At 45.8% G+C, this 13,341-nt stretch overlaps 1 protein-coding gene across 4 annotated transcripts in view; it reads right to left on the reverse strand.

Annotated features, from left to right (window-relative positions):
* arhgap18 (Rho GTPase activating protein 18) overlaps window positions 1-12,215 on the reverse strand; it is a 63,071-nt gene extending 50,856 nt beyond the window's left edge. Inside the window, exon 1 of one of the 4 annotated variants that reach the window (XM_017687932.1) lies at window positions 12,137-12,215. In XM_017687932.1, coding sequence (XP_017543421.1) covers window positions 12,137-12,171 — 35 coding nt within the window. In that variant the 5' untranslated portion in view covers window positions 12,172-12,215. Of the gene's footprint in view, window positions 1-2,969; window positions 3,161-12,136 lie in introns of those variants that run through there. The other 3 variants (XM_017687927.2, XM_017687926.2, XM_017687928.2) reach the window with 3 other exon arrangements.
* Between the last annotated feature and the right edge of the window lie 1,126 nt (window positions 12,216-13,341).

A 13,341-nucleotide genomic window follows, 5' to 3' on the forward strand; every position in this document is an offset into this window, starting at 1 on the left:
AACAACAACAACAGCATCTGATTTCAAAACCCTCTGGGCGTCTGCACTACCACTCCGTCTGCTCAATGAGACCCAGAATAATAACCCCTATTGTGCTCTGTTCTTTCCACCAATAGCAGCGTACACACACACACACACACACACACACACACACACACACACACACACACACACACACATATATATTGCTGCTGTCAGAACAAAGCCTTGTATCTCCAACATGGTAACTCCACAGGAGTTACTTTTAATGGAAGTCAATGGAACCAGACGTCTTTCCGTCTTTAAATGTATCCACAAAGTAAAGGACAACAGATCTTTTCAAATAATGCCAAAAACTGAAAAATGATCATTGATATAGGAGGTTTTGTTATGATAGTAGCAAGACACACACACACACACATATATATTTATATACACACACAGCAATCTTGTTTCTACACTCACTGTCCACTTTATCAGCTCCACTGACCGTATAGCTGCACTCTGTAGTTCTACAGTTACAGACTGTAGTCCATCTGTTTCTCTGATACTTACAGCATCCTGTGTCCACTGATGAAGGACTAGAGGACGACCAGCTCAAACTGTGCAGCAGCAGATGAGCTGTCGTCTCTGACTTTACATCTACAAGGTGGACCGACAAGGTAGGAGTGTCTAATAGAGTGGACAGTGAGTGGACACAGTGTTTAAACACTGCAGCAGCACTGCTGTGTGTGTGTGTGTGTGTGTGTGTATAGAGGCACATTAGCATTAAAAAGCTGTTTATCTGGACAGTTTATTTGCTCAGATACCTCTAATATTATTAATAAACACAAACAACATTAATACAATAATTAGTGATTTTCTGTGTGTCAAAGGAATTTATTTAACTGTTTTCAAACATCTTGAGGAAGACCAGTATTATTATTATTATTATTATTATTATTATCATCCAACACCTGGTTTATCTCATCAGTACCACTGTTAACAAGCTTACACGTTAATTCCAGTTGTTGTCGAGGGAACGTCCGGATGTGTCCAGGAGACGTCTGGAACCTATTTAGGTTTATCGCAGCCACGATACGACGATATGATACGCTATCCTCAATACACTGTACAGTTACATTAAAGGGCCCATACCCTATACATTTCTTATATTTGACTTTTTCCCCGCAATCTAGTTTTTAGACTTGTGTGGCTTTATATACCAAAAACAGACAGAATTTAATTAATTTATTATTTTTTTTGTCTTTATGACTCAGAATTAAACGGATGCTTCTTCTACTGTACCCTTGAAACCGACGCATGTTAATGGGCTGTGCTCTGATTGGTTGCCTCACACTGAAACACCCGTTATAACCAATCCAAGCGGGCGGAGCCGTAGGCTGGAGAGGCTGACATATCGTTGCTGTCGGAACAAAACCTTGCATCTCCATTTTTGTCGTTTTTCAGTTTTTGACGTATTTGAAAATGCCTGTTGTTTTTTACATGGTGTGTAAATTTCATAACAAATGGACCAAACGAAACGGCCCAAAATGACTTGGAAAGACGCCTGGTTCCATTGACTTACATTAGAAGTACGGTGGGTTTTTCCCTTCTCCTGTAAAATTACCATTTTGTTGGAGATGCGAGGTTTTGTTCAGACAACAGCGATATGTAAAGATGTTGGTCTTTGTGACATCACAAAAAAAAATTTTTTCTTCTTCTTTGTTTTCTCATATAGACTGTATGGAATAGGGAGTGACTGGTACGTTTTGAACCTTTGACGGTGTTTATATACCACATTGACCGTTAAAAAGGGAGGGAAATTCAGTTTTCCATGATATGGGCCCTTTAATGACGCTGCAGTGACTTGACTCGTATCCACATGAAGGCAGTGTCTGCAGCGTGTTTTGGTAATAAGGCGTTAAAGCAAGGAAGCGAAACCTGCATTTAAAAACTGGGACAAACGAAGTTGTCTTTGCTTCCTTTCTCGAAATCGGCATCAACAAACTGACAGCAGCGTCCACTCCTACTGACCACGAAGAGTTTTAACAGCCCCTAAACTCAGCCACAGCTTTAACCCTACCACGCGCACGTTTATAATTCAGTTATTAAGCTTAAGAGTATCCAGTTTTACTGTGAATGACTCTAACCTTCAGGCTGCTGAAGAAGCTGCTCCCTTTAAAGGAGAACTTCACCAACTTTTTGAAATTTCTCCCTAACTCAGTGTGTGAGGTGTAATCAGAGAGGTTCAGAGCGGCTTGGTGTGAGACGTCTTTACAGTGGTGCTGATGGGAACCAGGCGTCGCCATGACTACAACACAGATATATACACTTTATTTACCATCCAGAACCACCAGAGAACCTACACGAGTCTTCTGAGCTTATATGGAATGTCGATGATGGAAAACAGTGGAAAATCTGGAATAATGAGTTTTCTTTGGGGACTATTTTGCCGCACAGCGCCCTGCATGTCTCCCTCCACCATGAATGGAGCTGAAGTTCTCTAAACTCTCATAAAACAGCGTCTCAGTCATCAGGCAGTGAATTCAGAACCAGTTCATGTAGGAACTTTCTGTAGGAGCTTTTAGAGGGACGTCTGGTTCCCATCACCACCACTGTGAGGAGCTTTTAGAGGGACGTCTGGTTCCCATCACCACCACTGTGAGGAGCTTTTAGAGGGACGTCTGGTTCCTATCACCACCACTGTGAGCAGCTCTGACTCCAAGTTTCTCGATAACAGAGAATTTCACACCAAACCGCTCTGAACGACTTGGTCTATATCTTAACCACTTAATCAGGCAGAAATTTAGAAAAACTGGTGGAATTCCCCTTTAAAGCGCCTCCAGAGCTGAGCTCTGCCTCTCATCACTTTGGCTCCATTTGACCAGCACCACTTTCTAACCAGACAGCCACTATTTGACTCCCGCACGGTGGCGCTAGCGACCCCGGTCACTCTCAGCCTTCTCTCCCCACAGAACGCGCTCATTCCCGGCCTGAATGTCTCTCACCTGGGCGCTGGAGCTCCATGCTGCGGCGCGGAGGCTGGAGGCTGAGGGAAGGCGTCGCTGCTGCTCGTGTAGCCGGTCAACACGACGCCCTGCACGGCCTGCTGGCGGCTCATAGTGCGGGCAGCATTACTGGAGCTCACCGAGTGGACAACAGACTCTCACTGACCCCGACTTACTCGCTCTCTCACTCAGCGCCGCCTCCTCAACGAGTCGCTCCGTTGAGCCGATTCTTCGCTCTGAATCAGTTGAACCGATTCACACGTCCCTGCTGAATCGAGCTCTTTAGGGGCGCGTCTGCGAGGCCCCCGCGTCTCGAGCCTTGAGGGGCAATTCCACTGATTTTTCACAGTTTGGGCATTAAGGGTTAAATCTTATTCCGGCTCTCAGTCTTTATCTCCACCCCGCAGATTTGATTCGAGCAGTCGCAGTTAGTAGAGAATCTCATGCTTACTTGATTGTTCATCTGGAAAAAAAAGACTTAGAAAAGCGTGGGAATGAGATAATTAAGTTGTGACCATGGCTTGGTAAGGTGTGGGAACAAGACCCCAATGTGTGGCCATGACTTAGTAAGGTGTGGGAATGATATAATTAAGCTTTGAACACAGCTTAATAAGACATCATCTTGCTCCCACACCCTGCTAAGTCGAGGCCATGACTTATTTATCTCATTTCCATGCCTTACTAAGTTGTGGCCACACCTTAGGATCTCATTCCCACACGTTAATACGGCGCATTATTTTTATTTACATGGGGGTGACCAGCGGGTCTCCGTATTAGTCTTTATTCTGTTTAAACTTTCCACCCAAAACAGCCATTAAAAGGGGAACTCCGCCCATTTTTCAAAAATCCTCTATAATCAAGTGGTTAAGTGACCCTCATAGTTAATTACAGTCTCTGTGCTGTCGGCTCTGCTCAGTGTGGTGTCATGCGTGCGTGACTCACAAACACAAACCCCTTGTATGTGAAACACACTTGGCGAATTAAAGTGATTCCGATTCTGATTCTGATTCAGATTCACACCGTTCGTTCAGAGTCTGACTGCAATAACGGGCAGAAGTTACGATTCACTGACTCACTGATTCATCGAGTCGCTCTACGGCAGAGATGGGAGTCGAACTTGACTTATGAGTCAATGAATCGCTGAATCGCTGAATCGAACGTTGCGTTCAGTTCGAGGGAATCGGTTCGGCAAAAATGAATCGAAGTCACACTCACACCGGCCTCGCTGCGCATGCGTGACTCCACCCCACCCGGCTTCTCCGCCTATGGAAGATGGACCCGGGTCTCTTTGTGTGAATGAGAACACAGCGCCACCTTGCGGATCTCCCCTGAGCTCAGGCTGAGTGTGTGTGTTCAGGCAGTGCAGTGTGTGCTGAAGATGAATGAGATGGTATAGAGAAAGAGACGAGGACTGATATTGATATTATAGTGATGATAATGTACCTATATCTATTTCTGATCCGGGCAAAATCAATGGGCCATTCGCTGGACGCTGACGGTCACCCACAGCGCAGGCCCTGTGTGTGTATGTTATGAGCTCATAAGAGCAAGACTAACCTGCATTTCAGATCCTGGAGCTTTGAATGACCTCACGATAACACACACACACACACACACACACACACACACACACACACACACACACACACACACACACAGCTGAGCGCCTGAGACTAAGCTTAGTGTGACTCTGCTGGTCCATTAGCAAGAACCCACAGAACAGTTACAGCCCGGCTTCAAACAGAGCGTTAAAGGTGTACAGACTCCACTCACAACACCCATTAAAAGGGGAAATCCACCCGTTTTTCAAAAATCCTACATAACTAAATGGTCAAGTGACCTTATTAGTCCCACAACAGGGAAATCTCACCTCTGCGTTTAACCCATCAGTGCAGTGAGACACCACATACACACTAGTGAGCACACACACTAGGGGGCAGTGAGCACACTTGCCCAGCCCTATCCACAGCACTCAGGGAGCAGTTGGGGGTTAGGTGTCTTGCTCAAGGACACCTCAATTGTACCGTCAGCTCTGGGGATCGAACCGGCGACCTTCTGGCCACAAGGCTGGTTCCCTAACTTCCAGCCCACGACTACCTGAGACGTAAACACAGCCGTTTTGGGTGAAATGAGCACCTTGAATTGTTCACAGTGGTGGTGATAGGAACCAAACGTCCCACATTCACCTCCTTCTTTCATCGCATTATTTCCTCGCTTTTCTTTCTCCTCCTTCTTATTCAGTTTTAGTCTTTCCTCTTTCCTTTTCTTCTTTGCCGGACAATGGACTGACCAGCCCAGAGTCCAGGCCTCAACATCAGCATCAACACTCACACAGCTGAGGGTAGATTTAGCTGTCGAGGCTTCTGTTACAGATGAAAAATAGACAACCGGTCACTTTTAACTGGGAAATGAGGTAAGCGAGTCTCCTGTCTCCTGTACCACCCAACGTCCAGCATCAAGCCTCCAACCTGCATTACTATCTAACACAATGTGTTGACGAAGCGTCTGGTGTGTGTTTTGCTCCCTCTCTCACGCCAGATGGACGGTATGTATAGCGCAATGTGAGCAGCAGGAGCCATTAGAAATGACTGCCGTACAACTCTGCCCCCTGGTGTTCACAGCGCACGCTGTCAGTGTCTCCAGTGAAAAGCCTTCCTTTGTCTTCCCGTGTGATCTGCCACCGTCGGGGCAAAGCTCGGGAAGCAAAGGGCCAATATCGTGTCAGGCTGGACTGCACGTGGCAAAATCCACAGCGTTAGATTTATTTCCGTGATCGTTTTCTAACCTTTAGCTTTCCTTTAGACATAAACGGGCTTTTTGTTACTGTGCCTTTAAGACTGGTATCCAGGCACTACTTGAGCAGGCACTGTAAATGTACATGTTATTAATATTCAAAGTAAAAATAAGCAGGAACACGCTTAAGTGTGACATTTCTGTGCTGATTTTAATGCACAATTTCTCTTTCATCGTATTGAAGAAACATGACACATAAAATGTGCCATTACTTTTGCACAGGCCACATTCTGTTTTATTTATTTATTTATTTATTTATTTATCCATTTATTTTCGCTCATTTAAAACAAATAAACAGTCGTTCTGCACTGAAATGCGCAGCAGTGCGTCTCTGCAGAGGACGCGTTCACTTATTCACGCCCAGGACGTCAACAACAGCGGGGAATTTGACCGGGGGTGCCCAAACTTTTGCAACTGTATGCAAACGAGCCCTGCTCTGATTGGCCGCGTCGCTCACTCCTGGCTGGAACTTTCCTTATAGCTTCAGTGTGAGTGGGCGGGGCTTAACTGTTGTAGGCCGAACATGCGGACGTATGTAAACGCGTTGGTCCTTGTGACATCATAAGTCGGAGTTCCTGGGGCAGTCCTGGGCTGGAGGTGAGGGAACGGGCCCTGTGATGGGAAGGTCGCCGGTTCGAGCCCCAGAGCCGACTGAGGCGCTCCTTGAGCGAGACGCCCAACCCCCAGCTGGTCCCCTGGTGCCCACCGCTCCGGGCAAGTGTGCTCACTGCCCTTTAATGTTTGTGCGCTCACTAGTGTGTATGTGGTGTTTCACTGCACTGATGGGTTAAACGAGGAGGTCAAATTTCCCCGTTTGTGGGACTAATAAGGGTCTCTCAATAAGCTTGAAAGCGGTTCTTTACACCCATATGTCTCGTAGAAGAACCAAAGGTGGATCTTCTATGAAATGGGTTCTCTCCAAAGAACGCCTAATGTTTACAAAGGATAATCTGGACCAGACAAGAGGCCAAAGGTCATGGATAATGGATCAGAGACCCTCTTAGGACGATACGGTGATGACCCTCACTGCAAATGTAGTCAGTCAGTCTGCCCACTTAGCTTTAACCTTTGAGGCTAGCGCAGCTAACAAGCAATGGCTTTTTAGCATTGCCAGTTAGCATGGTGCTAACCGCATGCATACAGCATCATCACACTCGCCTCAAGGCGTTCCGCCTCTGTACCGGGCCGGATTCTACGCTTTCTGACTCTGTCGTCTGTAAACATGGACTAAAGTACTTCAGCGTAAGGCTGGAAACAGCAGCCGCGGCCGAGTTCTGCGCATCTGCTCGTCCAACAGCGTCAGAAACCACAGGGTGTTTGATCTGCCAAACCGCTCCCAGAGGAATTCCACCAACTTTTTTCAAAATTCCTACATAATTCAGCATTTGAGGTGTAAACAGAGAGATTGGTGTGAAATGGCTCACAGTGGTGGTGATGGGAACCAGACGTCACCATGACTACAACACAGATATAGACACTTTATTTAAGCGATGCTTCTTTTAATCCCACAAATGGGGAAATTCCACATCCGTGAAGTGAAACACGACATACTTACTAGTGAATACTCACACTAGGGGGCAATGAGCTCACTTCCCCAGAGCGGTGGGCAGCCCTATCCACAGCACCCGGGGAGCAGTTGGTGGTTAGGTGTCTTGATCAAGGACACCTGGACTGTCGGCACTGGGGATCGATCCAGCAGCCTTCCGGTTAGAAGGCTGATTCCCTAACCTCCAGCCCACGACTGCCCCCCCCCCTACCATTTATCATCCAGAACCACCAGAGAACCTACACGAGTCTTCCGAGCTTTATTTAGAACTTTGATGATGGGAAAATAAACATAAATCGGAAAAAATACGTTTTATTTGGGGACTATTTTGCCTCATAGTACCCGGCATGTATCCCTCCACCTAAAATAACTGGATTAAAATACATTTTAAGGCGAAGCTTTACCACAAAACAGCGTCTCAGTCACCAGGCAGTGAATTCAGAACCACTTCATGTAGGAACTTTCTGTGAGGAGCTTTTAGAGGGACGTCTGGTTCCCATCACCACCACTGTGAGCAGCTCTGACGGCTCTGTTTACATCTCAACCATTAATTATGCAGAACTTTTGAGCTTTTATAAGGAATGTTGTTGATGGGAAAATAGTGGAAAAGCTGAAATAACAAGTCTACTTTGCCTCACGACGCCCTGCATGTACCCACCACCATGAATGGACTGTGAAAATGACTTTTTAGGCCCGAAATCTTTCTAAAAACAATGATAAAACACGGTTCCAGGTAAAGGACTCGTAATATTCCCGTATGACGACTGTAAACAGTTCGGACTCGATAGGTTTCTCTCACACCAGACCAGGAATTTAGAAAAATCACCCTTTTAGGTGACCTAAAATCAAGCAACCTGAAGGCACAGGAGTGCTTTAGATCATATCAAACAAACTATGAGAGACGGACTCTTCCTCAGCCTTCCCATCTCACGAAAAGCTTCAAGACGTGAGGCAGGGCAACTCACCCCTGTCCAGTTGTAAAATAGCACCTGTGTACGGCGCTGACCATCGTGGCCGGGGTTTGCATCCATACGAACGTCCTAAACATCACGTCAACGCCAGCCGTCCTGAAGTTCCCACAGCCAGAGTCCTATTAACGCTACTGCCTCTGTTCCTCCGAGGTGAGATGCTGACCTCTTTGTGAAGATGTGCCTGAGGCAAAGCAACAACAGCTCATGAGTCAGAGCTAGCAGGGTGTAACTCACACCAGACGCTGGAAGAATAGGCTGAAACGTTATCTCCTCTTAGGCAAGGTGTCGTTGCCTGGCGTTCTCCTCAGAGTTTCTCCTCAGCGCTGGGGAAACACGCCCTGCCAAGAGCTTATGGAGTCTGATCTGAGGGCTCACGGGTTTGTTTGTCGGCGGGTTTCAGGTTCCAGCGGCTATTTTAGTGTGAGGAGCGGTTCAGACCGAAAACGCGCATGACGTCCATCCTTTGCACCAGAGGTGGTCAATCAGCAAAGATGGGCCTGAAGTTCTGCTCGTCTTAGTTTTGCACTGAAGCTGTGAGGCTAAAGCAGCTTACAGCACATGTACAGCGGTCAGCGCAGCGGGAACTGCAGGCCGGACTCGTCACACCTCAGTCTAATAGACTCACTCATGTGGCTTCTGACACTTTAAGACACTTTTTCTATTATATATATATATATATATATTCAAAATCTATTTATTTGGGTAGTTTGTGTTTATTTGCTGAGAAAAGTGTTAATATTTGAATAAATAAAATGTATAGAATATTAATTAATAATGATTTTATACCCTCACCGGCCACTTTATTAGGTGCAGTTGCTTGTTAACACAAATATGTAATCAGCCAATCACACAACAGCAGCTCAGTGCATTTAGGCGTGTAGAGGTGGTCAAGACAACCTGCTGAAGAGCAGACCGAGCATCAGAACGGGGAAGAAAGGGGATTTAAGGGGCTTTGAACGTGGCGTGGTTGTTGGTGCCAGACGGGCTGGTCTGAGTATTTCAGAAACTGCTGATCTGCTGGGATTTTCACACACAACCATCTCTAGGGTTTACAGAGAACGGTCCGAAAAAGAGGAAATATCCAGTGAGCGGTCAGTTGTGTGGACGAAAACGCCTTGTTGATGTGAGAGGTCAGAGGAGAATGGGCAGGCTGGTTCCAGATGATAGAAAGACAGCAGGAGCTCAAATAACCAACCAGAATCTCTGAGGAACGTTTCCAACACCTTGTTGAAAGTCTGACATGAAGAATTAAGACAGTTCTGAAGGTGAAAGGGGGTCCAGCCTTTTACTAGCAAGGTGTACCTAATAAAGTGGCCGGTGAGTGTGTGTATTTTAACAGAACTGGTAAAGTTATAGATTTTTTTTTTTGAAGTGGAAACACACACACACACACACACACACACACACACACACACACTTCCTAAGCCGCTTGTTCCTCAGGGTCACGGGGGGTGCTGGTCCCTATCCCAGCTGTCATCGGGCGGAAGGTGTTTAATATGACACACCTGCTCTAATTGTAACGCTCGATTTCTGTTTTCCCGGATATCCAGTGTTTATCCGTCCGCTGGCTCGATGAGGTCGGCAACCCGCTGACTGTTCGCCCTGCTGGTCCACCTTCAGACCTCCCAGATTACTGCCCTCCATACAAGCCCTAACTAGTTTTTCATTTCCCCACGCAGGTTTTCACGGAGCCCCGCCGGCGACACCCTGTATAAATAAAAATAATGCGTGGCCACGACTTAGTAAGGCGTGGGAAGGAGATAATTAAGTCGTGGCCACGCCTTAGTAGAGCGTCAGAACGAGATCCTAATGCGTGCACGACTTAGTAAGCCGTGATCTCGTTCCCACGCCTTACTAAGTCATGGCCATGACTTAATCATCTCATTCCCACGACTCACTAAGTCGTGGCCACGCATTAGGTTCTCGTTCCCATGTGTTACTAAGTCGTGGCCACGCATTATTTTTATTTATACAGGGTGTCGCCAGCGGGGCTCCGTAGGTTTTAAATGCACAGAGACTTTTATTTTAGAAAATAAACTAGAAAAGAAAAATAAGACGACTTGGCCTGATATAAAATGACTTTATGTCTGATTTATAAAGTCTAACTGAAGAAAAGAAGGAAGGGAAAATCTGTAAACTGGACTGTGAGGAAAAACGACACGTGGACTTTAACACTCTGCTTATCCACCGGTGGGCCGGTGAGCAAAACGAACTGTGGACCACCAGCTTTGCCATTAGGGGGCCGACAGTGGCCCACTGTCCTCTCGGGTTAACAAGCTGGAAAGAACATAAAATCTAAAATATGCCATCGTCTATCTTTTTCACTCAGTATGTTAATGAATCAGTATGGTAATTAATCAGTATGGTAATTAATCAGTATGGTAATTAATCAGTATGGTAATTAACCAGTATGGTAATTAATAAACTAACTCTGTAGTGTAGTAGTGTGTCTCTGCAGAGGGTGCGTTCACTTATTCACACCCAGAACATCTACAACAGCATGCCATTTGACCTGGGGTGGGTGCCCAAACTTTTGGCTGCATGTAAATGAGCTCTGGTCTGTTGATGGACGTCATTAAAGGGCCCATATCCTGCGTTTTTCTCTGAGCGGATGGTTTTATTTATAGCTGATTAATTTCACAATTTAACAGGCTGTTTGTGCCTTTTAAGATCGATATATGTAAATGAGCTCTGTCCTGATTGGCTGCCCTGCTTCCTATGCTGGCAGATGCTGGATGTTCCACTGCAGTTCTAGAGGGAAACTGGATTTCGTGTCTGTTTAAGTCATTATTTAATTGTAGTAATGATCCATTTACTTCAGTTTGGTTGTAAACTGCTTTACCCAGCTCAACGTAAAGGACAGCATGCATGAGCTTAAGACATGAGAGCGGGTGCATTAAAGGGCTCATACTGTGGAAAAACTCATTTTCCTCACTTTCCTGAGATTGACACAGCATGCCAACATTATACGGTTACACAAGAATATAAGGAGTGTTTCGGCTTTTTGAAAGAGGTGCGATATAGGGCCGCCAATCAGAAAGGAGCTCATTTACATATATCAGTCTTAAAGGCACAGTATAAAATTGTCTAATTGCAAATGTTAATGTAGAAATTAATTATGACTTGTTTTGTACATAAATCTACACAAATGTCATAAGCGGACTTGTACTATGTACTATATGGGCCCTTTAAATGCTCTAAACGTCTCATTGTTTGTCTTGTTTGCACCCATTAAAGGGCCCATATCACAGAAAACCACATTTTTCCCCACTTCTTTTAAATTAGAGTTTGATGCAGTATGTAAACGTTGTCAAAGCTTCAGAATGTCCGTAGGGTTTATATATGGAAACAAAACCACAAAAACAGCCTGTTTTGGATGCACTTATTTTGTGATGTCACATAAACCGACACATTCATGTGTTATATCCACTTACTCAGCCCGCAGCAGTTCAGCCGCACTCACGTCCGCTCACACTGAAGTGATAAGGAGCGTTTTAGCTGTTTGAAAGAGTCGCAGTACATGGCGGCCAATCAGAACAGAGCTCATATACATATGTCAGCCTTAAAGGCACGGTAACAAAGACAGCCTGCTTAATTCTAAGTGACAAAGGAAGGTCATGAAAACATGAATTGACACTTCTTTTGGTACATGGAACTACACAAATGTCTCAAGCAGACCTGAACGGAAAAAATAGAACGCAAGAAAAATGTAGGATACAGGCTCTTTAAGTTGCTCCGACAAACTGAAGGTACAGCACTGCAGCTTTAAGTCATTTATAATAATGTAAACATATCTATAATCGGCATATTCCAAACATACGCAGAACACACAACACAGGCGCCGCAGGTAGTCTTACCTGAGCTGCAGGTAGCAAACCAGTTTGGTAACCATGACGACCTTTTCTGGCTAAGGAAGCAGTTCAACAGTTCTGGGACCTCTCTCTCCCTCTCTCTCTCTCCCTCTCCCTCTCTCTCTCTCCCACACCTCTTGATGCTGGCCACGCCCCTTCCTCCAGCAGCCGCAGACTTAATCTCATTATATGATTAATAAAACAACAAGGCCTTTCACGCCGGCACGCAAGCCTCAGCACGATACAGCGCTGGTGCTTCGGAAAAGTTTTGGCTCGCTTTTTAATCGGATACGATCAAAACAAATCGGCTATTTTTAGAAAACAAATTATGGGGAACTGTGAAAGTGAAGCTGCGCGTAACACGTTTGTCTGAGGTGGTTAAAGTTACAGAGATCTGCATGGACTGTATCACTGGTTCTCACTGCTGCTTCAATGCAAATTTTAGAGGAAGAACTTAGAACCACTTTGCCCACTGTGGAATTAGACCTCCGCGCAGTGAAACACCCACACTTGGCCCGAGCGGTGGGCAGCCCTATCCACGGCACCCGGGGGTTAGGTGCCTTGTTCAAGGGCTGTCAGCCAAAGGGATCTAACCGGCCACCTTCCAGTCTGGTTCCCTAACCTCCAGCCCACGACTGCCCCAGTGAGATCCAAGCTCTCGTAGCTATCAAAGCGATAGTTTGTGCTCTTGGTCTCCGTTTTCATTCGGCTTCGAGCAGAAAGTCCACCAATTTAGCAAATTTTCAATTTGTAGTGGTGGTGATGGGAACCAGGCGTCCGCCATGACTACAACACAGATATGGTCATTTTATTTACCATCCAGAACCACCAGAGAACCTACACGAGCCTTCTGAGCTTATATGGAATGTCGATGATGGAAAATAGTGGAAAATCTGGAATAATGAGTTTCTTTGGGGACTATTTTGCCGCACAGCGCCCTGCATGTCTCCCTCCACCATGAATGGAGTTGAAGTTCTCTAAACTCTCATAAAACAGCGTCTCAGTCATCAGGCAGTGAATTCAGAACCAGTTCATGTAGGAACTTTCTGTAGGAGCTTTTAGAGGGACGTCTGGTTCCTATCACCACCACTGTGAGGAGCTTTTAGAGGGGGATGTCTGGTTCCTATCACCACCACTGTGAGGAGCTTTTAGAGGGGGGACGTCTGGTTCCTATCACCACCACTGTGAGGAGCTTTTAGAGGGGGGACGTC

This window comes from Pygocentrus nattereri, chromosome 4 (assembly GCF_015220715.1).
Source record: "Pygocentrus nattereri isolate fPygNat1 chromosome 4, fPygNat1.pri, whole genome shotgun sequence".
In the NCBI taxonomy this organism is placed as follows: Eukaryota; Metazoa; Chordata; class Actinopteri; order Characiformes; family Serrasalmidae; genus Pygocentrus; species Pygocentrus nattereri.